At 40.9% G+C, this 26,670-nt stretch overlaps 3 protein-coding genes across 5 annotated transcripts in view; 1 reads left to right on the top strand and 2 right to left on the bottom strand.

Moving 5' to 3' along the window:
• Positions 1-6,803: 6,803 nt before the first annotated feature.
• LOC122105311 (ral guanine nucleotide dissociation stimulator-like) lies at positions 6,804-12,171 on the top strand. Its single transcript, XM_042676551.1, has 4 exons — positions 6,804-9,542; positions 9,710-9,903; positions 10,701-10,748; positions 11,184-12,171. Exons 1-4 carry the CDS (start codon positions 9,285-9,287, stop codon positions 11,437-11,439), a joined length of 756 nt encoding a protein of 251 aa, XP_042532485.1. The 5' UTR covers positions 6,804-9,284; the 3' UTR covers positions 11,440-12,171.
• Positions 12,172-12,528: 357 nt separating this feature from the next.
• On the bottom strand, positions 12,529-26,114 carry Zbtb24 (zinc finger and BTB domain containing 24). 3 transcript variants are annotated; one of them, XM_042675161.1, is made up of 7 exons: positions 26,024-26,114; positions 24,458-25,443; positions 20,244-20,411; positions 19,648-19,731; positions 18,930-19,013; positions 14,405-14,486; positions 12,529-13,515 (listed from the first exon to the last, which is right to left on the bottom strand). In XM_042675161.1, the coding sequence occupies exons 2-7, from the start codon at positions 25,410-25,412 to the stop codon at positions 12,795-12,797; spliced, it is 2,094 nt and encodes a 697-aa protein (XP_042531095.1). In that variant the 5' UTR covers positions 25,413-25,443; positions 26,024-26,114; the 3' UTR covers positions 12,529-12,794. The 3 variants fall into 3 exon arrangements, with proteins under 3 accessions (XP_042531095.1, XP_042531183.1, XP_042531262.1); XM_042675249.1 differs by having other exon boundaries at positions 24,458-25,436; positions 26,024-26,107; XM_042675328.1 differs by lacking the exons at positions 12,529-13,515; positions 14,405-14,486 and having other exon boundaries at positions 18,983-19,093.
• The window catches only part of Ak9 (adenylate kinase 9), a 91,233-nt gene continuing 90,289 nt past the window's right edge, over positions 25,727-26,670 (bottom strand). The window contains exon 43 of the mRNA XM_042693545.1: positions 25,727-26,184. Within this exon, the coding sequence (XP_042549479.1) occupies positions 25,727-26,184 (458 nt within the window). The remainder of the gene's footprint in view (positions 26,185-26,670) is intronic.

Below are 26,670 nucleotides of genomic sequence, written 5' to 3' on the forward strand. Positions count from 1 at the left end.
TAATGAATTCAGTGATGCTAACAAAAAATAAAACAAAAACATGCTGACTTGGAGCTTTTTATGTTAATTACAGACATACACTGCAGCTTAAAGCTAGGGGGAATAGGTTGGTCTGGAATCCAGAAAGTCTGGTTGGATTCCAGCTGTGCTCATACTAGTGACCCTGGAAGCTTCCAAAAGTTACACATCAATCTTCTCATCTCTAAATGCAGGCAGGCAGTGATTCAACTTCCTCAGAACATTTCAGTTTTGAGCCTATTATTCATTAGGCTGCTGGCCTTAAAAAATGTACAAGCTAGAAAACTCAAAACAATTACCTCAAAAGAAGAAAAATGACCTCTATTAAAGGTAAAAGAGTTTATTATTTGTCCACAAGAGTTCTCTTAGTCTTGAATCATGATCCACATTAAATACTTCTGTGAGACTAAAAATATACTGGTGGTGAGTTACATTGGCTAGTTTATGTTAGATCAAATAAGTAGCTCATATTATAATTTTTCTTAAAGAATCCTATATAAAAGATTGTAAAAGTGGCTTGATTAAGATTAGAGAGTCAGAGAAGACCTGTCCTAATTCTGATGGATAGTAGTGATGAGTCAGACAGTGGGGACAGACTACTTTAAGACTGAAAACCACCTTCCCCTTGAGCCTTCTGGCAGTAAAGGACTTAGTGTGGTGTGTTGGGCAATAACCTAGAGGGCCATGTGGCTGGAAGTGAGATTGGGGAAGAAGAAGAGATTGGGGTTAGGGATTTTATAGTAGGTATGGCAGGAAATTGCAGGAACTTTCAAGCCAAGTAAGGACATGTTCATATCTGCTTTGATAAATAGTGCAAAGGTATCATTAGCAAGGCATTCTTTATGATGCTAAAGGACAAAGGTTAAATCTCAGGCTAAGAGACTGTGTACAGTAAGGATGGTGGATGGACTAGAGTCAAAAGAGATTTTGAGAAATCAACTTGGTGATGGATTCCTAGTGTGGGGGACACAGGGCTAGTCATTCATACCTGTAATTCTAGTTACCAGGGGGCTGAGATCCCGAGGAACTTGGTTTGAAGCTAGCCCAGGCAGGAAAATCCATGGGATTATTATCTCCAGTTAACCACTAAAAAGGTGGAAGTGGAGCTGTACTCAAGTGGTAGAATGCTAATTTTTAGAAGAAAAAAAAACAAAAAAACAAAAAACACCAGTTGCAGCACTCAGGTCCTGAGCTCAATAAAGAAATAAATACTTCTGTTTTTCTCTCTTGGCTTAATGTGGGTGAGTCCCAAACTTGTACCATTACTTCTTTCCTACTTTCCCTTCCCAGCTGATCCCTCTGTATGTGGCTTTTTACTCAGTTCCTTTTCCATATGTCAAAACATGATTTTACAGACTCCAAAGTAAGGGACTCTATCCTGGAAGGCTGAAAAGGTTATATTTAAACACTTTCTCATAGTTTGGTATGTGATCTCTGTTGTTCTTTGAGTACAATTATAGGGAATACTTTTCTAAAAGGCACTTAATCCTACAAAACTTATCTAAGATTTTTTTTTTTTTGTCGGTCGTGGGGCTTGAACTCTGGGCCTGGGCGCTGTCCCTCAGCTCTTCAGCTCAAGGCGAACGCTCTGCCACTTGAGCTACAGCGCCACTTCCGGTTTTCTGGTGGTTTATTGGAGATAGGAGTCTCACGGTCTCTCCTGCCCGGGCTGGCTTTGAACCGCGATCCTCAGATCTCAGCCTCCTGCGTAGTTAGGATTACAGGCGTGAGCCACCAGCGCCTGGCTTATCTAAGATTTTTTAAATGTTATTTTGATTTTAATTCTAAGAAAGCTTTGGCTTAACACTTTACCTAACAGGATAAAAATTTGAACTAAAACCGAGAGCCAAGCTCTTCTTTTGGAATATCATCTACAAATTCATGAAGTGTCACATGACAGATAGTAAGATTTCAAAATAATAAACTCATACTTTAGGATGCAGGAAATTCTGTTCTACTTGTGCTCAAAGTTTCTCATTCCACACTTCATATTGCATATAACATCACTTTTCAGACTCACATAAAAAGTTATTTCTTGCTAGTGTTACCTAAATGTGAAAATTCCTACATTTCATGTTGAAATGAGGGGATGAGCTTTAATTTGAAAGTTCTAACGTGGCACATTTCAAATGAGAATGGCATATGTCCTATGTCCAAGTTACTCAAAGTTAACTTTGCTGCTTAATTAGTTGTAAAGAATTTGAAAGCAAGATAAAGTACAACAATGAGGGGATGGGAATGTGGCTCAGCAGTAGAGTGCTTGCTTAGTATGCTTGAAGCCCTGGGCTTGATTCCTCAGTATCATATAAACAGAAAAAGCCAGAAGTACAGCTGTGGCTAAAGAGGTAGAGTTCTAGTCTTGAGCACAGAAAGGCTAAGGGACAGTGCCCAGGCCCCGAGTTCAAGCCCCAGGACTGGCAGAATGAATACAAACAAACAACAAAAGAACTACAACAATGGCATCCCAGCTTTGTTTCTATGTTACTCCTTCCTTCTCACATGCTATGTACCAAGGCATACCAGAGGGAGTTTTTATTTTTAGGGTCATTCCTCTGGGGTTTCCTTTACTTTGTGAGGATTTGTCTTAAATTTGGAAACAAAAAGGATAAACACTTAGCTTTAATATGAAAAAAATCGTCCTAAGATTAAAATATCCTAACCAGGAACCCATGGTTCACACCTGTAATTCTAGGTACTCAGGAGGCTGAGATCTGAGGATTGCAGTTTGAAGCCAGCCTGGGCAGGAAAATCCATGAGACTCTAACCAGAAGTGGTGCTGTGGCTCAAAGTGGTAGAGTGCTAGCCTTGAACAAAAGAGCTCAGGAACAGCATCCAGGCCTTGAATTCAAGCCCCACAAATGATAAAAATAAAATATCCTCATTCCTTAAAAGACTTCACATAGAACTCCCCTATGACCAGCAATCCCACTTTTGGGCATTTACCCAAATGTTTACAAACAAGACCACACTAAAGCTACCAGCACAACTATGTTTATTGCAGCATTATTTACCATAGCTAAGATATGGAACCAACCCAGAAGCCTCCCAGTAGATGAATGGATCAAGAAAATGTGGTATATACACAGCGGAATTATATGCCTCCATCAGAAAGAATGACATTTCCCCATTTGTTAGGAAATGGAAAAACTTGGAAAAAATTATATTAAGTGAAGTAAGCCAAGCCCAAAGAAACATAGGTCCCATGGTTTCCCTTATTTGCAATATCTAGTATATGTATGAGTCAAGCGGAAAAGGTCAGATAATGTGATGTTAGGAAAATGAACCCTTAGATATGTATTTTAATGTTTTTTTTCTTTCATGCATGTGTTTCTAATGCATTTATAAGATTATCTCTTTGTTGCTTTGTATGTCCCTCCCCCACAGTATAACCCCTGCTTTCACTATATTTGATGTCAGTATAACTTGTGGAGATGGGGAAAAACCAGTCGTTTAAGGATACAGGTGGACCTGTTGCAACAATGAGAAGTACAAGTTGTCATGTCGAAAACGAGCTTTACAACGTGGGGGGGGGGGGTGGGAGGAGGGAAGGAGAAGGATTGGGATTGGGGGGGGAAGGGGGAGGCTGGGAAGGGATGTGAAGGGTAAACAAAGGAGGAAGCTGCAATGCTTGGTAAGAAATGTATGCATTATCCTGCCCATGTAATTGTAACCCCTCTGTACAGTATGTTCACAAATAAAATAAAATTAATTAAAAAAAATAAAATAAAATATCCTCAATAATTGTGAAAAGACATTTTTTAGCTTTGTAGTAACTTGTCATCATATGGCAAATTTTGATCAGTCTGTCAGTATTAGTGAGTACTAATGAGTACAATTAAAATGGTAATTAATTCATTTTTGTAGGAGACATTGTAATATCTGCTTGCTTTATGCACAATGTTTATATGCTCAACTTTCAGGGATAGCCATTTGGTGAAGAGCATAGTACCATCAGCAAAGCACATGCCCCAGTTCTGGCTGTGCCACTTGCATTATGGCCCTGGGAAAGACACAAACCTCTGTGAGCCTCGATGTTCTCATCTATAAAGTGGGTGTAATAACAATAGTACTTACCTCACAGGACTGTTATGAAGATTAGGTAAGCCTTCATTTAATGGGTTTTGTGTGCATAATAGTCATGGCTCTCTTACTACAAATGCAAATCTAAGGATTGCATTGTTTCCTCCTGCCCCAAATTCATGGTGAAACATAACACCAGCTGTATGATTTTTCAAGGACTTTAGGGGAAGCATTTTCATGTCCATTTTCTTTGGGTATACAACTGAGCTTTGAAAAAGAGATTTCACTCAAAGGACAGAACGTATAGCTGGGATGAAAGGGAGTGGGGCTATGCTAGAGGGGCAATGCTGTCACCTTTTGCTTCCCCTTTGACAGCTGGCCAGATAGCCTAGTTACAGCTCTATGTGGGACTGCATGGCACCCTACATAGGTAGGCCTGTGCTGCCTACTGAAGGAGACACTAGCCACTTATGGCTATGTGCACTTGCAATGTGGGCAGAGCAACAGAGGAACTGCATTTTAACTTCAACCAATTTTAGTAGGAAGTTAAATACTTGTTTCAGTTCTTGAAAAAAAGTCATGTTTGTGCTACTTGATAAGCAGATCTAAGTTTTCAACTGTAAATCATACAAAATCTACAGATCAACTACAGTCCAATCAATCTAAACAATCAAATGGAGATGGGAAAATTTTCAAAAATACCAACATTTAGGGATTTAATATGGGTGTAAAATATCTCAGTATTATTTTTATGTTAATTACATGTTGAATATTTAGCAAATATTCTACTAATATCATCTTTTTTGCACTTTTTTTTCTTTTCATTCTCTCTCTCGTTTTTTTTGTCAGTCATGGGGCTTGAACTCTAGGCCTGGGCACTGTCTCTGAGCTCTTCAGCTCAAGGCTAGTGTTCTACCACTTGAGCCACAGCACCACTTCTGGCTTTTTCTGTTTATGTGGTGCTAAGGAACTGAACCCAGGGCCTCATGCATGCAAGGCAAGCACTCTACCACTGACCCACCTTCCTCTTTTTTACACTTTTAAATGTAGCTATTAGAACATTTATTTTTTTGTATAATCTCATGTTTTATTTCTCTTACTGCACTGTTGAAAGGGGGTAAAACCTGACTTACAAGCAGCCATGTAGGATGGATGTCTTAGCATATGCCAGTAGTACCAGTTACTCAGAGGTTGAGGTTAGGAGGATCACTTAAGCCCAGAAGCTCAAGATCAGCCTGGGCAACACAGTGAGACAAATGCTTCAAAAATATTTGTCCTATCACTGACATCATTTCTTCACATGCCTAGTCCTAGTCCACACCTAGGGGAATATCTCAGTGATAGAGCTTCATGGATAGATTAAATAAGCTAAGGAGTAGTCCTTAGCTAACCAAACAGCCATGCAACCATATTTTAAAATAATTACCTAAGGAAAAGAAAACAAGTAAAATTAATTTAATACTATGCATCTCCTTCAGACAAAGTGTGTGAAGAGGCTTTGAAGAGCTGGTCAAAAGTTTGTGTTTTTAAAAAAAGTTAAATTGGACCCCAGTGGATCGCACTTGTAATCCTAGCTACTTAGGAGTCTGAGACCTGAGGATCGAGGTTTGATGACAGCCTAAGCAGGAAAATTCGTGCAACTCTTATCTCTAATACACTACCCAAAAGCCAGAAATCAAACTGTGGCTCAAGCGGTAGAGTGAAAGCCTTGAGCAAAAGAACCTTAATGACAGTGCTCAGACCCTGAGTTCAAGACCCAGGGCTGGTACAAAAAGAAAAGAAAAGTTAAATACAATAAGAAAAAATAAAAAGAATAGTTAAACAGTTTAAATGACTAAATTAAGAACATGAAATAATAGTTAAAGTATAACAGTGTTCATAAAACATACCTTTGTTCTAGTCAGGTCTAATATATTACTTTTTTAATGCATATAATGTACGTATATACATAAAATATATACTACAGCTTAACAGATATTTACCAAAAATAAATCTTCTCTCAAATCTGAATAATTCTCTATTACTTTAACTACAGAAGAACTTACTGGATTTAGATGGAAATAAAAGGTGTCTAAACAGAAAACTACTTATGTGACAGTGGTATTAATTTTAAGCCTACCTTTTCACCATTATGTTAACTTAGCTATATTAACATCCCTCCTGTTTTGTCAAACATCCTTACCAGTTCCATGAGAAAAGCAGTCCAAGAAGTCAGTAATACATTAAACTTGAAAACATAACCCAAACATATTTAATCTTTTGTTGACAAACCACAAATTATAGACCATTATAGATTTTAATAAGTGTCTAAGGCCCCCAAGTTTTGTTTTATTTTTTGTCGGTCATGGGGCTTGAACTGTGGGTTGGGCGTTGTCCATGTTCTTCAGCTCAACACTAGTGCTCACCACTTGAGTCACAGCACCATTTACCCCATTATTTTTTAAGAGTAGAAAAAGTTATTCACTTTTTTTTTTTTTTTGCCATTCCTGGAGCTCCTGGATTTTTCTGTGGTTAGAGATAAGAATCTCATGGAGGGGCTGGGAATATGGTAGAGTGCTTAGTGGTAGAGTGCTTGCCTAGCATGCATAAAGCTCTGGGTTGATTCCTCAGTACCAGATAAAACAGAAAAAGCCAGAAGTGGCACTGTGGCTCAAGTGGTAGAGTGCTAGCCTTGAGTAAAAGAAGCTCAGGGACAGTGCCCAGGCCTGGAGTTCAAGCCCCAGGACTGGCAAAAGAGTATCATGAACTTTCCTGCACAGGCTAGTTTTGAACCTCTATTCTGAGATCTCAGTTTCCTGAGTGGCTAGTATTACAGGTAAGAGCTACTGGCTCCATGTTTACTTTTAAAAACCGATGTGTCTAAATAAAATGATGTGAAATAAAACTGATGTGAAATAAAAATAGATTATAGTATGTTTCCATTTCTAGGAAGTTATCAAATATATAAATTATTGCTTTTAGGGATCAGTTAGAAGTCAACAGAATATATTTAACACAAGTTACAATGAATAAAAATTTGTATTCCAGGTTAATTAAGAAACTTCATGAAAAATCTAATATCATATCTAACACAATTCTGTTTATTTGGAGTGAGTGTCTTGATCCAAATTATTATTATTACTTTTTGCCTTCAGTCTGCTTTTACTAAGACATGTGATCTAATGCATAAGGGTGGACTGGAACAACCCAAGCCTTAGGTAGCTGGTGAGCTTCATACCTTACTTAACATGATCACAATATGGATTAAATGTCATCAGGAATCTTAAAGGACATTAACCATCCAAATCATCATAACGGTTGATTCTATGAGATCACTTCATTTGGTTATACCAATTGACAAAACAAGAAGTAAAACTATGGACCAATAATCATTACTAATATAAAAAGCAAAACTCTTCAAGGAGATAGTAACAAACCAATTCAGTAACAAAAAAATGGAGTCTATACTACCACTGAAAATCGTTATCACAGAAGGTAAGATGGTATGCTATGAAAAAATAATTTGTGTAAAAAAGGGTAAAGAGATGAATATAATCAAAAAACATAAATATGTAGCATGTGCAAGGTCTATGTATATATGGCCTTGCACATATTATTTGCTCTACCACTGAGATACACGCACAGCCCACTCCCACACTGTTTCTTAAGTATGTGACATGCAGAGTGACTTACTTATTAAATACAAAGGAAGGGTAAAAAACAGAAATTTTGACATGAAGAAATCTGGTCACATGTACTTCATTCTGCTGATCAAAATAAACATCATCAGAGATTAAAAGAAAAAGTTGATGGTAATCAAGGCTTGGTACATTATCAGCATACCCAACTTAGTTTGTAGGATTTCTTTCATGAGAAACCAATCTCCTCATATAGGTATTTCAATGTAATCTCCTCATATAGATCACAGTGGACTCACAACTCTTAGTTATTATGATCTTTAATCTGTTCTCAACCTGTTACCGAAGAACTGTGTACTTGTTTAGAAATAAAAATTAACCAAAATGTGATGAAATGTCATTTATGTCACTCAAGATAGAAATGTTTATCTTGCTAGAAAACTCTGTGTTGGTGTCTTTGATGATATGCACAAGAAACCAGTATGTCAAAATACTAAATGAAGCTAATGGTCAACTGTCAGCAAGAAATACTTTCTTCATCCAATGTTCTTCACATAGTGTACAATGTATTTTTACATCATAAAACTGAATTTAAAAAGAGCTATTCGTCTCATATTTGGGATATACATTATGTATGTCAAAACAAGTAAACTCAATTATGTGATATTGAATTAAATCACATGATCATGTGGATATAGCTAAAAAGTCAACTTTAACTTGTATTGATTCATTTTGGACACATGTCAAAGTATGTGTCTGCATCTGTTTATAAGTCTGATCTAAGGATATTGTGTTTTCAACCACTTCCTTTGATTTTTCCCATCTTTAAGTTTTTAAATTAGCTACACTTGACACCAGCCAATGGGCTCGTGTTAGGTAAGTATCTTTTCTATCAAAGTAGTTTGCTTCTGTCACCTAAGAATTGTTTTTCTAAAAAGTTCTTGCTTGGCAAGGTGTCTTGGCCCTTGTTGATTACATTTTAGTTACATTCTTTTCCTTGCTGCACTATCATTAACATAACCTGTTATAAGTTCCTTAACTTTTAGTTTCATGTTCTTAATTAAACCACATCCTTTTACAGATTGAGAACCTGACCTCAGCCAGGTTCAAGGCAGAGGTAAGGCCTGCTGGGTTAGGGATAAAAAGGTAGCAGCCTGCCTGCTGTTTGCTTGTCAGATTTTTAGATGATGGCGCACCCTTCTGTAGAAGTAAACTTTGCCTTGCCGAGTTCCTTTGGAGTTGGTGTCCTTATTTCTACATAACATCCCAACATCCCGAGCCATTTCTAACAACACATCAAACAGGTGTTTAAGGACCCAGGCACCTAATAATACTGAGACACATATTAGAATAAAGGCCAGGAACTAGGTTGGGTGACAAGGGGACCATGAGACTCAAAATGACTTGTCAAGGAGCACAGAAAGGGCTATCTGCCTTTAACTGAAACCCTACCTATAGCCAGGCCTGACAGGATGTTGAGACTGGACAAGGAGTGCTGTTAACTATGATATGTACATATGGTGATGAGATAGTGGGGGTCTCGGTAGCCAATGAGTCCACTGGGGAGGTCTTGTGTGAGGAAGGGGCTCGGATAAGGGGACCTGGGGAAGTGACTCCCCTTCTATAAGGATGGGGCAAACCCCATGGAATCCTGGTAGCCAGGCAACAACATTCCAGAGTCAACAGCAGCCAGCTCACTTGGAGAGCAACCTTGAAGACAGAAGGATGTTCTCCTGTTGTATGCCCAGGAAACCCTGGTGTGGCTGCCTCATTGGAGCCTGGCGTCGCTGGATCAATGCTCACCCTGGACTCCAGCGCCTCGGGCCATTTTTCAATAGGAATCCAAATGAAACAAACCGGAGTCCAGAGCAAGTATATTCAGTCCAGGTAACTTATTTGTGCCAACCCAGCCAACATTAGACCTTCCTGAGTTTGTAGGTTTTCTTGTGAATGTTAATGGTAATTCTGAGGTTTTCACTTGACTTAATCACAATGAGTCAATCTGAAGTGTGCTACCATTTCTATCTTTGAACTACCTCTTTGTTCCACTTCAGGATGAAACTGAGTCCATCCCAACCCAGGAAGGGCTCCGTAGGGTGAGTACTGTGGAGCCAGACATGCTAGAGAAGATGGTAAGCCTCCTGATACCTCTCTACCAGAAGGAGGATCCCTTCTTCGTCCCTGCCTTCCTGTTTACTTACAGAAGGTTTACAACAACAGGGCAAGTGTTGGAGCTTCTGTTTCAAAGGTGAGTACCTCATCTCCAAACCCAGGGGATGTTGCCACCCTCCTGGCTAAACACAAAAATAACTATACTGTTTGTTTCAATGGCATCTTCTGAACCAAAAGTGGGATGAGACCAAGAAGTGCTGTCCCCAATTTGTTCCTCTGAAGTGGGGTGCCCAGGACTGTGGGTATCCTGTAGGGGATATTCTACTTCCCTTGAAACAGAATTCTTTCTAAGGTCTCATTTATGTGAAGTCCTATGGTACCACATTTGCCATCAGTAAGCACAGTTCCCAAACCAATCTAGGAGGCGACTGAACTGCAGACAGAGAAAGAGCAACAGAGTAGGTGGCCTGAGGGCCCTATGTCTACTGAGCTGTAAGGAAGGATCATATGGGCTCTCACTGCAGAAACATATGAAACATTTATTTGGGAGGCACATTCCAAGTCCCTTAGTGTAAAATTCAGAGAATTATGCAGATAAATCTCCCAACCTTCCAAAATTTATTCCCAAGCAGGATTTAGCCAGCCTACCTGGATAGAGAAACAGTTGGTAAGCAAAATGGGACATTAAAGAGATGACTTCCAGGCTGGGAATGTGGCTTAGTGGTAGAGCTTGCCTAGCATGCAAGAAACTCTGTTAATTCCTCAGTACCACATAAATGGAAAAAGCCGGAAGTGGCGCTGTGGTTCAAGTGGTAGAGCACTAGCCTTGAGCAAAAAAGCTAAGAGACAGAGCAGAGGCCCTAAGTTCAAGCCCCAGGTCTGGCAAAAAAAAATAAAAATAAAAAAAGATTACTTCCTCTTCTCTTCTGGTAGGTATGCCTATTTCCAACCTGACTGTGAGGAGGATGAACAAGTGAAGAAGTGAGTAGAATTTGAGATAAAGGGAAGGGCTCTCCTTAAAGAGTGGCTAAATATTAGAGCTAAATATATTGAAAGGTGGGAAACTCCTGCAAGCACATCACTTGTGATGGGGCCTGAGGCCTCTCTAAAGGCTTGGAAACATAGCTGTGGGTGGGGTTCTGGACTCCCAGGAAGCAGAGGAGACTGTAGGCTGAAAGACCCATGGAAAAACAATTGTATATTATCTGGTCCTAATAAGGCTAAGCAGCATCCACAAACAGGTATCATGGGGGAGCCATAGAACCTTCTCACATGGGTCTCCTCCCTCTTCCCAACATGCAAGTCTGTGCGTAAGATGGGCAGTCTCTGCATAGGAAACTGCCTAATAAGGGCTGTGGAGGTGCTTGATAAGAAGAGAGCAGGCTCTTATTCTACTTACTATCCACCTGCACACAGCACCATGTGTTCCTTGCTTGCAATGTGGCTGGACAAGTACCCTGAAGATTTCTGCCAAATCAACAATCTGTCCAACCTGAATAAGCTGATGGCCTACGTGCTGCTCAACATGCCCTCCTCAGAACTGGCAGTCCGTGTACACCTTCTCCTCACTGAGCTGGAGACCAAAGAGGCAGACAAAAAGAGAAAGGAGTCCTTAGGTAGGTGGTGCCTGAGAACATGTGAGGAGGGTTGGAAACTAGCTCCCATGGAATGAGAATCCCAGGCTGGTGATTGGCCTGTAACCACTAGTAAACCCAGTGTAGGAAGATGTCCTGCCATGGTTAGTCTATAGCCAGTATCTACTCTGTTGGAGACTCAGAAGGGTCAGTCCCACCTCAACTGTCACAGCCCCTCCATTAACAATGCATCTATTTCCATCCTTAGATCTGGGGCTGCATATAGCACCTGCTCCTGAGATCAAGGCAGAGGATATGTCTGTGATGGAAGCAGATGTGGTATTGAAATCAGCTGCTCCACCAGCTGCAGAAAATCTAGTACCTCCACAGGATTCTGTGCCTCATGTAGTGGTAGTGCAGTTTGTGTCATCTATATAAGGACTACAACACCTTCTGCCTCCTGTACACTCACCTCAGGTCAAACCCATGGACTATCCTCAAATAGTGACAAAACTGCAGCAAACGGAACATCTTCCTACAAAGTGCATCATGGTGACTTCCACCTTCCTGGCTCAACATCAGCCATGCAAAAACCATCTGTGCTAACCTTCATCATCCATTCCCTAGTGACAGGACCTCAGTGTGGCCATCAGTTCCTCCCAAGCCCCATCTCTCCTCTACACTTCCAAATTACATAGACTTAAAAAAAAATCTCCACAATCTGCCTTTAAAATACATATATAAAATTCAAGTTTTGTAGGAAAGTTGACTTCAGAACTTATAAAAGTAATTTTTGGCTTTCCTGTTGAATAAATCTTGAGTTACAAATATAGTTGATATGAGTTTGAATCTACTTTAAGCATGACCTGATTAGCCCCTGTATATAACAAAGATTAAGGGCCATGAAGTATTCTTTAAGGGGAGTGGAAGTTCTAAAAGGACAAATCTAAATGTTATTGTCTGTGACAGTAAGCCCTAATTTGTCTTGGACAGGCAATAGGGTTGCCTAAAACTGAAATCAACCATGGTATCTAATTCAACATATTTGTCTTCCTTTGTTCTAAAAACATACCTGAAAAGGTCAACAGACTATAACTTATGGCTGTGAAAATTCAATACTTAAAAGTCCAAATCAATGTCCTCAAAGAAAAGCTATCCCAGTCTTAAAGAGATACAGAAGACAAAAATGAAAAGCATTCATTAGTATTGAAATGCTAAATCCAAACCTAGAGGCAAGACATGTTTCTCTCTCCACACACTTATGTACCACACATGTACATTCATGTGTGCACACACGCGCACACATGCATATACACATACCACACATACACATACTTTACTGCCCCAAAGCAGTATATTATAAATATCTCTGGATATTACATCTTTGTAAGAGAGAGCCTGACGTATAGCTGGCTTGGAAGGACCCAGTGCAGCAGTCAGACATGTTCCCAGGTCAGCTCTGCTCCTGGCCAAGTGGTGTAGGCTGGGCCACATGGTGAGTGGGGAGCGGGTCAGGCTCCTGGGTCAGCTGTAGGTGTTGTGCAGGATCTGTAGCACTTGCTGCTAGGCGGAGCTCCTCTGTTTGCTCTTGGTGGGCATGAAGATGCTCCAAGGTTTCTTTAGACAGTGTAATCACATGTACTGGTTCTGTCTGTGAGGGCTCCATCTGGCTTTCAATCATACTGAGGCTCTGAATGTGTTCTGTTTGCTCTGGCTGAGCTGAAAGAATTAAACTCTGCAGTTGCTCTGGTTGCTGTGTGAGCAGGGTGAGATTACCAGCCTGGTCAGCGGTCATGTTCTGGGAACTCTCAGCAGCCACGATGCTGATTCCCTGGCTAGGACCAGGCATGAAATTGATGTTATGCACAGAATCAGTTACGAGAAGCTGAATCTCCTGTTCTCCTGAGGCAGAGAGCTGATATGGCTGTAGCTGAAGAAGATTCCTGACCTCTTCAGCATTACCACTGCCAGAAACACTGCTAGAATCTGATGCTTGTTTCTCTTTGCTGTGAATTTTCAAGTGAGCCTTCAAATTGTCTAGGCGAGCAAACTGTAAGCTACACTCAGGGCAGGAGAAAGGCTTTTTGCCTGTATGTAGGATGCAGTGTCTCCTCTTGGCACTGGAGTCAGAGAAGGACTTGCCACATATGCTGCAGGAGTATGGCTTTTCTCCTCTACAAGAAAACATACATTTTATTTTAAAAACAAAAATATTTATTACTTTCTGTTTATTGCAGGAAGAATAAAGGAAAACTGAGCTGAGTTGCAAGTCATGAATTCTCCTACTAAAGGAGGAAGTCACACTTCAATATACTTGTCTCTAATATTAGCAATTTTAAAAAAGGGTTAAAAATTTTAAAAAAAACAAAAAGGGGTGGGCAGGGTTGGGTGTGATAAAATTTTGATTCTATAGTATTCATTTTGGATAAGAGCAAATATTTACATACACACTACATAAATAGTTTTTTTTTGTTGGTTCTTACATTCAGTTTTTAAGACTGCAATGACCAACTAGGTATATGTGTTTAATATCAATATCAAAAACTTAATCAGTTCTAAATTATTTGTGAAGCTATTAGATACATCTATGTCCAACTTGGGATTTTTGTGAAATTTTTTTCAGAAAATATTAACATTAAGTATTATTTTTTCTTTTATTGAGATATGCTACATTGCTATGTAGCCAAGTCTGGCTTCAAACTCTTGTTCTTCTTGCTTTAGCCTCTTGAATGCCAGCATTACCGCTATGCCCAACCCCACCCAGGTCAAAAAATATGTTTTTTTGTTTTTTTTAAATGGAGGATTTAAGTTTTAGGCTTGTTCTCAACCCAAAGCAAAAATCAATAATGAAATCAACAATGCAAATTTTTACTGGTTAGAAGTAGTACTACCGATTTTGCCTAATAAGAAATTTCATTATTGAGAAGATAATAAACTATATAGAATATTCTTCCAGAGTCACAATTTGGAGAAAAGATTTTACATGAGTAACCTAAGTCACCCCCATTGAACACCAGAGCTGAATGAAGTCTCCACATGAAGAAAGTACTTGCAAAACTTTACCGATGAATTCTGATGTGGGTCTGAAGAGAACTCTTTGCTGTAAAAGATTTGCCACAAATTTCACAGGTAAATGGCTTCTCACCTGAAAAACAAAAGAGAAAACCTTTAAAGACACACATTCAACATTTAGGAAAATATAAAACAACCTCCTTCCCCCAAATACCGAGACTATATTGTTTCACAAAAAGAAAAGAGAACAAAGGCAAGCTCTGCATCAGTGAGAACCACTGAACCACAAGCAAACAGCTCCTCTGCTCCTCTGCACGGTTCTGCGAGTACCAAGACACAGGAAGCAGGGTGGTTTTGTCCTTGCCACTGAAACAAGGAGGAAGTGTTTACACAGAGGAAACAAAAAGACCTAACTGTATTTATTCCTGCATTTTCTGCCCTTGGATATTAACAATGACTTCCATACACACTTGACTTAGAGCCTGGTTAGATGTCCCATTTGACTTTAGAAAGGACTTGTGTGCACAAGGTGACTTATATATTACTCACATGCCTTCCACATATACGGAAAATGTGATCATTTCTCATCTACATCCTTCTATGTGCACTCTTCTAAAAGACCACTTGCTTTCTAACACTCAGTCACTTAAGCAGCCAGAGTAAGCTGAGGTAGTTATATCACTTCACTGCAAAAGTTACAAGCACTTCCGTTCTAAGACGCCCTTGAACTGTAAGGGGTCACAGACCTGTACTGTCCCACTGCTCCATACCCACTCCTGGCTGTAAGATGAATCTCTTGAGTTCATCTCAGCTCAGCGTAAGCCACTCCTTCCAGGCTGTCCACTAGCAGCAAGGGAGCAGCAAGGTTTTCTCACCTCTAGCCCTAGCAATCCCTAGTCCTTTTCTCCCACTTAGCTTTTCCACAATGCTGTCACCATCTCATAGACTGTATGTTGAATTTGTTACCTACCACTCCTTTATTTATTTTTCATTTCAAGCCCCCAGTCCTGGGGCTTGAACTCAGGGCCTGGGCACTGCCCCTGAGCTTCTTTTGCTCAAGGCTGGCACCCTACTGCTTGAGCCACAGCTCCACTTCTGGCTTTTTTATGTGGTACTGAGGAATTGAACCCAGGACTTTATGTATGCTAGACAAGCACTCTACCACTAAGCCACATTCCCAGCCTCCACTCCTTTCTTGTGCACAGTAACCTCTGGGTTTATCTACTCCTCAGTGCCTAGAATCTCTATAGTCTGGTACAGCTCCAGAAATCCTTGCTAAAAGAATGTATTTCTCAGGACCAGATTAAGGCTCACAAGAATCAAAGTGACTACTCAGATGGGCTCATTAACATTATTAAGTGCTGATTCAGTGTTAAATTTGTATACTACACATATGTCAGCCTGTTTATGTTTATCTAGAAACAAAATTAAGTGATTCTAATTAAGTGATTCTAATGAAGGTAAGGGAAGTCTGAATAAAAAAATGAGGGAGAGAGGAAGTGAGGAAGGGAGAGAAGTAGGGAAGGAGAAAGGGAGGGAGGGGAGAGAAGTAGAAAGGGTAGAGAGAGTAGAAGGGTGGGTAGAAAGAGAGGGGGGGAGGGAGGGAGAGAGAAAAACAGCAAAATTCTGCTTAGCTAGGTAACAGCAAGGGATAAGTACGCAGTGCCAAGCTCCATCCAAGCAGAGATGACAGCGGTATGTGACAACTTGAATGAATCTGAATCTTCACATCATGAATTCCAAAAGTTCATAGTCTTTACCCCAAAGGTTAAGAGCTAGTTCTTTGCTTTCTAAGTCTGAGCTGGGAACTACTCTCACTTTAGCTGATTTACCACTGAATTGACACTTGTTGTCAAGAAGCAATCTGAGCAGTAACATTGTTTCTTGAGAGCCTTAGTCTACTGCTGAGAAACTCATCCTTTCAACAAGGATTTCTGAAGCTGTGTACCAAGTCAGATTCTAGGCCCTGAAGTACTAAGAGGAGATAAACCTAGAAGTCATTGTACATAAGAAAGGAGCAGCAGGTAATAAATATAACATATATGAGATGGTGAAAGCATTATGGAAAAACCAAGATTTCTAATTCAAAGACCAAGTACTCTGGGTTTGCTCGGTGGTGTAGTGAGAAATGGTCAGATTCTAGACATATTGGAAATACATATAACAATGTTAATTTATCATTCAATTCAACTGGTTTATATTTAGGAAAGTTTGCAAATGTTCTGATTAAGGACAATTGCTAAAATAATGGGAGTCTACCCAGGAATAATATCCTGTAGCTAAACCTCTTTGAGAGAGGTAGCAGGGAAGACTTTTTCCTAGCCAAGGTGAATGTGGGTATTACAGTCTAATTTGTTTTGGTGTAACATTGCCTGAGAGTAGATAAATTTGTTTTAAAATTTCTGAGTCTGGAAGATGGGAAGTTCAAGGTAAGGCATCTGCATCTAGAGAAGACTTTTTCGCTGTGTCATCTCCTGGCAAATGGTGGGAAAGAGCAAATGAGAGAGAAGGGAAGGGGCTAGACCCATCTTTTTTTGTCAGGAATCTACTTTAGTGCTAATGGCATTTCTCAATTCAGGAAGGTCTACCTTTAACACAGTGTTGCATCAGCAATTCAGTTTCCAACACACGAATGGGGGCTATATATCTTAGCTCTCTGCTGCCTTCAATTAAGTGATCCATTCTGCTCAATTAATTCAATTTGGAAACAGTGATATTCTATTAACAAAGTCTAGAGCTAAGAAAAAGAGATGATGATTGCCTCAAAAGAGGTTGCAGTTCATTTAGGAAGCAAATAGAGGGCTGTTTGCCTAAACATTGAACTGAGGGTGCACACAGGATAGTAGAAGTGTGTGAGGACAGACTGGAGAAGCATGGAGGGCACTCATATAAACAGTATGACTGAAACATTTGTATTGCAAATGGATACATGGTATGGACTATGAGGGACAAGGACTCACTGTGAGGGGCTGGGGCAGAGCTCACCAATAAGCCAAGCCAGAAAGAGCTGTAAATTCCATGCACAGGACTCATGGAGACTCTGGGTTTTTTTTCATTGTTGTTGTTTGTTTTGCTTTGTTTTTCTAGCAGAATGACTACATGCTAACAGTACAATAAAATAAGCTTGTCAGTGATAGACAGGGTGAGGTGCGGGCAAAGTTGCTAGAGAAGGCTAAATATAAGGTGCTGATTATTGGACCAGGAGGTAACACAGACAAAAGGGAAGGACAAAAAGTGAGATACAGGGCCTAAGTGGTAGTAGAACTAGAAGGAAGTTTGTTATAGGAAAAAGAGACAGCAGCAATTAAAGGTGAGGACACAGAGGCAGAATAGAGCAGAGCAAATGGGGAATGAGAGATGGAAGCCAGTACTACCTTCTTTCTAGAGTCTTTGCCTTACAATTAGGTGCAACTAATGTGGTTGTCTCCCTTAGACCTTGCCCACTTCCCCAAAGAATTAGTTTGTTCTAGGACCTGAGCAATAATACTTTAAAGAAAGAAAAACAAAAAATAAAATGGGTGAATTAAATTTCATAAAACTTATTCATGATAATATCTATACAAAGACCACACACCATCATTGTTCTATGAAATAATTTCCCAACTTTAAGAAAAACTAGTACAGCCTGAGTGTCCATTGTTTGAAATACTTGGGACCAAAAGTGTCTCTGATTTTCAGATTTAGATTATTTGCATATACATTAAGATATTTAAGGGATGTGATCCATGTCCATGCAGAAGTAATTCACACATTTAATTCACATAAATAAACCACATACACACAACCTGAAAGTAACTGCATACAGAATTTCTAGTGCACTTGTATTTTGAATATGATTTATCATATGAGGTTTGGGTGTGGAATTTTCCACTGTGGACTCTTAATAGCATTCAAAGTTTGGTACTTTGGGACATTTAGGATTTTGGACTTGCATTAAAATATTAAGTCCAAAGTACCATAAAACACTTTGACAGACAATTTAAATAGACAAGAATCATTAAATAATCAGCCCAGAGTGAAAAGCTTTTCTTAGAAAATCTTAACAGGCTTGTTTTTAACAAAAGGTGCATAAAAGTTATAGTTTTATTTTTCTGATCTTAAGCAAAAAGATCTGCCATGTCCTAATCATTCCTACCTCCTGTTCCTCCCTGCAGCTGGATTTCCTAGAAGCATTTAGCATTTAAGTGCTGGCTACAGGAAAAAGAACAAGGAATTCTAAGTGTCTATGCTACATTTGTGTCTGGTTCCTCAACTTACCTTGATCACTTTAATGCTGTGTTAAACAGAATTAAGATCGTGGCTCAAACTAGTCTGTGGGATGAGATAAATCTTTACATATAGACAGCTTTCATTAAGTAGTTTGTTTTGTCACTCTTCAAAAAGATGGGAGGTACTCACAGAATAATGCTGACAGTATTCTGATTCTGCCTTGGCTTTTCAAATCTGTACTTACAGAACTCTCACTAACTTTCTAACAAACATTCCATAGTACAGGTTGAGGAGACTTTGGAACCTCATTCTTCACTCTGCTGATAACATCAAGTGTACTGAGGAGAATGACAAGGTGATGTGTTACCTGTGTGTGTTCGTAGATGTTTCTTTAGCTGAGACACATCCATGAATTTGCGATGGCAGTGGTTGCATTCCGGTAATGAGTGGCCTTGTCGCAATAATAAAAAAAGTGTCAGTGTATATATGCTCTCCCTGCATTTCTTCAGTGATTTGTGTTAAAGCACTTCCCTGAAAAATAATCACTTTAAATATGGTACTTTAACAACAACACATTAAAAAAATTAATTTGGTAACAATTAACATTTCTCTAGGTTTCCTGAGAGCTGGGGACCTCCTAATCCTCATAAATAGGATCTTTATGCTCCAAGCATGGTGTGACCCGCCAGCTGATCTGGAATAGTGCTCCCAGCTCCCTCCCCTTTCATTTGTTTTATCAGTTGGAAGGAGAAAACACTAATGGGTAACCCAGGTCAACAAATGTATAAACAGCAATGGACATTGCCAGGCACCTTTAGCAGCAAATCAACTGACTCATTTCTTGGGCAGGTGGCACTTGTGAAAGATAACAGTTCTGTGGGGCACTGAAACTATGGCACAAAGGTTAAATTTAAACCACATGCTAGTGTACAGTAACATGACAACTTCTAATTTTGATTGCCTTTTGGGACTCTTTTCCCTAGATATTTATCTTCTAACAACATGAACTTAATGTATTTCGAAACAATGTATTTGCATTTCTTCCTCACCAATCCAAATTTTCTCTCCCTTTATTGTTATTCTACCTGTATGAACTCGGTAATGGCTCTTTAGTTGTCTCTTCTGGCTGAAATATTTTCCACATTGATCACAGGTAAAAGACTTCTGTCCTGCCAAATAAAGAAATAAAACACTTAAACCACACTGAAAATAGTAGGGAACTAGAAGGCTAATAAGATAAATAACAAATTGGGCCCAGACTCTTGTCTACAAATGATATAAGTGATTTGTTGACATATCTCAAATTTTGAGGAATCCACTACAGACACACAAATAGGCAAAGGTGTGAACAGTAATACAAAGTGGCAGAGACTGGATAGAAAAGGGACAGTCATGTGCTCCCAAGAGGAATTCATAGTAAGACCATTCTAAGCTCTTCTTATTAAGCAAAATGTGTTTGCGCACTGAACTCCCAGCAGCCAGTTAGTAGCAGCCTTCTAGTTGAAGGCTCAGTGCTGTGCAGAGCTCAGAACTGCACTGACTGCACTCTGCATAGTACTGTCTTCCAGTGACACCATGTGGGATATGATATCAAGCTGAGAAAACACCATTTAGATACTGAAAGTCCACCCCAAGGAACAGGAATCTAGTGGCAGGTAGCCCTCTGGTACAACCCCGCTACCTGAGTGCAGGCTCATGTGCTCCAGTAGTGAATGCTTGGTGGTCAGAGCCTTGTTGCACACAGTGCAGGTGTATGGCCGCTCGCCTGTATGCATCCTGGTGTGGACCTGCAGGGAGTGCTTCTGAGCAAAGCCTTTTCCACACTCATTACATTTGAAGGGTCGCTCTCCTGGAATCAGAACCCCAGAAGCATGGTATAAGCAACAATATGTATATTTGTTTCCACCCTATTAACATATACAACAGTAAATGATTAACAAAAATCAGAATATTTGAGTTTCTCCTAAAAAGCACACATGCAAAGTCTAATGAACAGGACAGATAATGTCAGTAATGAAAGTCTGAAAGATGGTACAGATGAATCCAAAGCCAGCAGTGAGGAGAAATGAGCTGATTCTTAAGACTGTGTCTCTAAAAAGGTCAAGAATTGGTAGCACCTGCAATCTCTGAAAACGGGGTGAGGGAAGGGGAAAGGCAGCCTATTTCAAAGTTAGGTAGACCACAGACTCAAACCATTTCACAGCCAGGAGATGCTTCTCTCCCAAGAGAAGATGGAAATTGTTCTCAGAAGAAGGTAAAAAAGAAAAAGAGGGTTTCTGGATTAGGCGTTGTGGGACCACCACAGGGCTACAAGCTCTCCCTGTGAAGTGAGACCCCATTTTCTATTCAGAAACTGGCAGCCAAGCTTAGTAGCTCCAGGTAGAGGAATAGAAATGCACATTCTTTGAAGGTGATGGGAGAAGAGCCATAGATGTCCACAGGTCCAACCACAATACCTCCAATAAGTCAGTGTTTTACAGGCTCTCTTTATACTTGCTACCAGTAGCTTTAAATTATTCTTATATAATATAAATATAATTGTAAAAATATTACCAACATTTTAGTAGTAGAGGCAGATATCAAGACAAATAAGGGCAATGTGTAGCTTTTAGTAACTCATTCTTACACATGATTAAATATGATTTTTATTTTTATTTCTTTTGGGACCGGTCGTGGGGCCTGAACTCTGGGCCTGGGTGCTGTCCCTCAGCTCTTCAGCTCAAGGCTAGTGCTCTACTACTTGAGCCACAGCGCCACTTTCGGCTTTTTTCTTTTTGCTTATGTGGTGCTGAGGAATCAAACCCAGAGCCTCATGCATTCAAGGCAAGCGCTCTACCACTGAGCCACCTTCCCAGCCCTAAATATGATTTTTAAAAATCATCAGCACTCACTGGGCACCCGTGTCTCAATCCTATAATGCTAGCTACTCAGGAGGTTAAAAATCTGAAAATCATGGCCCACAGCTAGCCCAGGCAGATCCTCAAGACTCTTAAAAAGATGGAACTGGTGGCATGGCTCAAGTGGTAGAGCACCACCTATAAGCCAACAATCTCCATAAGAGTAGGAGGTTATGAGTTCAAGCCCCAGTACCAGAAAACAGAGAAACAAACAAACCAATATTCAAGGAATGCTTTTAGTAGTAGAACTATTAAGTGTTAAGATAAACAAAAGAAAAACAGTGCATAGAAAACAGACTGCAAGTTGAAGAAAAGGTTAAAAAGTAATAAATTTAGCTGGGTGCCAGTGGCCCATGCCACTAATCCTAGCTACTCAGGAGGCTGAGATCTCAGGATTGTGGTTCAAAGCCAGCCCGGGCAGGAAAGTCAGGGAGACTCTTATCTCCAATTAAACACCAGAAAATTGCAAGTGGTGGTGTGGCTCAAGCGGTAGAGTGCTTGCCTTGAGCTGAATAGTTCCAGGACTGCACCTAAGCAGAGTTCAAGCCCCATGACCCACAAAAAAAAGTAAACTTTATCAGTACTATTCTCACAGAATATACCTTATGAAGTAAAAGTAAGATTCGAATTCTAGAATTTTTTTTGTCGGTCATGGGGCCTGAACTCTGGGCCTGGGCACTGTTCCTCAGCTCAAGGCTCAAGGCTAGTGCTCTACCACATGAGCCACAGCACAACTTCCAGCTTTTTCTGCTTATGTGCTGCTGAGGAATCGAACCCAGGGCCTCATGCATGCAAGGCAAGCACTCTACCACTGAGCGACCTTCCCAGCCCTCGAATTCTAGAAAATTTAGAGAACACTGCTGGACTTGTTAGCGCACACCTGTAATTCTAGCACTTGGAGACTGAGACAGAACTACATAAGTTGTTTAAGGCCAGCCTGGATTATACAGCGAGTGTGAGCCAGCCAGAGCAACGCACTGAGACTGTCTCAACCCCCACCCTTCCAAAAAATTTATAAAATAAGTTCCTAGAAGTAAAAAAATCAGTAGAAATTTCACAGCAAGTACAGCACATAGTGATGGAAAGATGGGTATTAAGATAAGTAAGTTAGAGACTGGTTCAGGAAGGTTCAACAGTTGAACAGCAGGAGCTGGTAAGAGAGAACAGAAAATAAAAGGGGAGGAAATCACCTACAAAATAATTCAAGAAATGTTTTTTGGACTGAAGACAGGAGTTTCCAACCTGTATGGCTTATCTGGTATCTACCAAATGAATGAAAATATACCCATGTGAATGCAAAATTTCAGAATCCAGGGGTTGCAAAAAGGGAAGATTCTATGTGCTGTTTGTCCCTTAACCAGTGTTGAAGAGCAAATGAACTCTTTACGTACATGCCTTTGAAAAAATATAGTACAAAATAAAATACAAAATCAAATCTATTACAAAAATAACAGAAAAAAATAGTTCAAAAAATAGTTCTTGAGAATCTTCTTTGTTCAAAGTACCAAGTTCAATCCAGTTTTTTTCATATATATATCCCAAGGTTGCTTCAAACTCACAATGCTGCCTCTGTTCCTAAGTGCTAGGATGACTGATGGGTACCAGAATTCTGGTTTGAACTATATGAATGTGAAAACTCCGAGGATCTGTTTAAATAAACTCACTAGACACTATGTTGAAAAAGCGATACAACTGTGGGTGGGGATGGGAAGTAAAAACTGGGAGAAAGGCTGGGCACTGTGGCTCACGCCTATAACCCCAGCTACTTAGGAGGCTGAGGACCATGGTTTGAAGCCAGCCCAGGGAGAAAAGTCCCCATGAGACACTTATTTCCAATTAACCACTCAAAAACTAGAAGTGGCCCTGTGGCTCAGGTGGTAAAGCACAAACAGGCTCAGAGACAGACAATCCCCAGGCCCTGAAGTTCAAGCCCCACAACCACCACCACCAACAAAATCAGCTGGGAGAGACTAAGGGATGGGGTGACATTGTCCAAAAAAAAATGTTCTGTTTATGTGACCTATATAATTGTAACCTCCCCTCTGTACATCACCTTTATAATAAAAAAAATTAAAAATAAATATCAAGATTGCAGACAAATCCAAAAACTTGGAATAGCTTTAGACACTCTATAGGTGATTCTAATATATATGTCGAGAAACACAGCATACAGATTTCCATTGTGAAATGGGCCACAGGACAGTGAGCTGCTAAATGACAGAAGACATAACTACAAACCACTTAAATTTACATTAAAGGATTTATAAGTGGTAACTATAACCTGACCCAAAGCAGAGCCAAGTTAATCTCAGTCTAAGAAAAGGCTCAAGGGAGGGCAGGATATCTGACTACTAAACTGTCCAACTTGAGAGCCATCAGCCACATGTGGTTATGTTTAAAGTTAAAATAAATAAGTAAATAAAAATTCAACTTAGTCACACCAGCCAGAAGTTAAGTGCTCAAAATTCCTTTGAGGTAATGGCTACATAGGACACAGCAGAGATTATTTCCATCACCACAAAAGGGTATATAGGCCAGCACTGGGTCAGAGACCAAAATGATGAAATTATGTATTGCTAGAGGGTTGAGTTATAACGTTATCCACAGAGAGTCAGGCAAAACAATATGATGTTCAAGATAAAGAATATTCATGGATTATAAAGCAGAGTAAATTGGACTAGAGCTCACTAAGTGGACAAGATGAAACTCTGACCAACAATTCTAAATAAGAGGGGGTTCTGGAATCAGGTTAATTGGGTTTAAATCCCAGCAGTCATGAAATAGCAGAATTTGGGCAAGTTAAGTTCTTTTCATCTGTACAATGGAGGTGGTAATATTATCTATCCTGCAGGATTACTGTGAGGATTTAATGCAATAGCATGTACAAATGCTCAATTACAATGTCCATCATACAGAAGTTGCATGATAATTAAACGCTGTTACTATGACTATGCCAAATTCCCAAACGTATTGCACCAAGCTTCAAAAGTATAATTACCTGTATGACTCCTTTGGTGGATTGCTAAAAAGTGATTGTACTTAAAGACTTTACCACAATCTTTACATCGCGCCTCAGGACCGCTGGGGCGCTTTCTCTTTCCACACATCCTCTTGGCTGAACCCTGGTCATCTTCATCCCCAACAAGTTTATAATCTTTAAGTTTGACAGATCTCCGAGTCCTCCGTTTGCTGTACCGACTCTGGCTGTCCTGCCCATCCTGGTTCTTGGGGTCACGATTCTCATCTTTCTCAGCAGGCACCTCCTCCACTCTTCCTGGCTCACAAACAGGCTCAGATTCTTCCTTTTCTTTTGCTGCAATCTGCTCATTCAGTACAACACTGCCTTCTTCTTTAGCCACAAAGTTTTGTCTATTTTGAACGGAATTATTCACTCTTAGCTGAATTTCTTCCTCTGCGGCCAGCTCTGATTTTCCCTCCTGTAAACTACTGACCTTTCTTGGTCTTCCCCGTTTCCGCTTTGGAGGGTCATTTTTCTTATTAGAAATAACAACTACTGGAGTACCAGCTCTGTTCAAAGTTGGTGGCTTTGGGGCACTATGATTATTCTGGAAGTCTGCGTAAGCCTTGACCAAGTCATAGACTTTTAAGAATTGAGCAGTAGCCAGGATTTGTTCTGTACTTTTCTCACTGGCATGGAGATAACCAGTGTAGATAAATTCCAGCAGGAGACTAAAAGTGTCTGCAACCATGCCTTCCAGCATATATATGGACTGACCAATCTCTCCCTCTTCTGCAAACATCATTGAGAAATATTCACTACTGGCAGCAAGTAAGGCTTTGTGGGCCCGGAAATGCACATTCTCCACGATTAAAGTAATGTCACAAAGAAAGCCTTTCTTCCTCTGATCCTCAAAACTGGCCAGGACAGTGTCACTGTGAGTGTCTGAGTGTACAACAAGCTGCCCAGAAGGTTCTGCTGATGTTTCTGCCATTTTTTTCTTCAGGAGCCAAGGAGGCTTAAATCCGAAATAAGAAAACAATGTTGAATAAAGGAGGAAGTATTGTCTAACAAAGTTAATCCCAGCCACAAAATTCTGACAACTCACTTCACGTAGCTAATTGAATTTTTACCATTACCCACTTTGTAGTTGTCTTAGACACTTGGCCTTGGGTTCTAATTCCTGTCTAAGATTAACCTGGTTGGATGAATTTCCAATATGCGTGTAAACCTCTCACCAGCGTCTGTCTCCTCCTCGGGAAATTGCTTAGGGAACAGGATTAGCCATTTTATGAAGTCCTTCCCGCACTACAGTGGGGTACGGCGCCCTTGAAGGTGGGTATTACTGGCTATTTCACTCGCAGGAACACACAGGAAAATGGTGAAGAGCGTGTGGGAAAGCAGCATGGGGCCTTGCTGAAGGGCTGCGCCTGAGGGCCCGGCCTGCTCCTGACAGCGTCCGTGGAGCCCGGGAGCTGGGACCTCCTGACCCGAGACAACTCGCGCCCTCCGCCCCTTCCTCCGGTCCCCGGAGCCCCGCAGGGAACAGCGGGGAGGGGGAGCCGCGGGCCCCGAGCCCACGGGCGCGGGCACGCGCGCACCTACCTCTCGGGGCTCCCGGTGGGCCTGGGTCGCGGCCAGCCCACCCGGCCGGCTGGCGGGGCCCCCAATCCCGCTCCGCCCCGCTGCCCCAGACGACCCCGCAACTTCCGCCCCCAGCGGCACCGCAGTCAAAACTGAGCCGGAAGCGCGCCTCACCGAGCATCCTGCGCCGACGCGAGACCACGTGCTCGAGAGGGCATTCCCTCCCCCCCCCCGCTAGGGGCGGGGCCTGGGGAGGCGGGAGTGGGCGTGGTGATCCCTGGTGGGTGTGGCCTTTGCGGGGAAGCTGGGAAGGGTGTGAGTGTGGCTGGTATGTAAGTCAGGCCTTTGGGGAGTTTTATGTCGTGTTAGGTAGCTCCTCGGCGATACACAAGTCACTTCTGTTCCCTTCCAGATGCCCACTTTGGTCATAAGGTCTCGAGATCATGGTGAGCCTAGGAAGTCGAAGGCCCTGGTGTGTGTGTGTGTGTGTGTGTGTGTGTGCCAGTTCCAGGGCTTGAATTCAGGGCCTGGGCCACAGCTCTACTCCGGCCTTTTTTTTTTTTTTTTTAATTTGGCGGTTAATTGGACATAAGTGTCTCATGGACTTTCTTGCCTATGCTGGTTTAGAGCCACTCTTTTCAGATCTCAGTCTTCTGAGTAGCTAGGAT

The sequence above is a fragment of the Dipodomys spectabilis genome, unplaced genomic scaffold, assembly GCF_019054845.1.
Source record: "Dipodomys spectabilis isolate Male_0828 unplaced genomic scaffold, ASM1905484v1 ptg000001l, whole genome shotgun sequence".
Classification (NCBI taxonomy): Eukaryota; Metazoa; Chordata; class Mammalia; order Rodentia; family Heteromyidae; genus Dipodomys; species Dipodomys spectabilis.

Bases quoted from the DNA above. Each gene is read 5' to 3' on its own strand.
- Zbtb24 (XM_042675161.1), bottom strand. From the start codon at position 25,412: ATGGCAGAAACATCAGCAGAACCTTCTGGGCAGCTTGTTGTACACTCA. The intron at 19,732-20,243 runs GTAGCGGGGTTG...TTTATTTGGCAG, and splicing joins GCACATGAGCCTGCACTCAG to GACAGAAGTCTTTTACCTGT. The intron at 13,516-14,404 runs GTAAAGTTTTGC...GTTTTCTTGTAG, and splicing joins ACCCACATCAGAATTCATCG to AGGAGAAAAGCCATACTCCT.
- LOC122105311 (XM_042676551.1), top strand. From the start codon at position 9,285: ATGGGGCAAACCCCATGGAATCCTGGTAGCCAGGCAACAACATTCCAG. The intron at 9,904-10,700 runs GTGAGTACCTCA...CTCTTCTGGTAG, and splicing joins TTGGAGCTTCTGTTTCAAAG to GTATGCCTATTTCCAACCTG. The intron at 10,749-11,183 runs GTGAGTAGAATT...ACCTGCACACAG, and splicing joins GAGGATGAACAAGTGAAGAA to CACCATGTGTTCCTTGCTTG.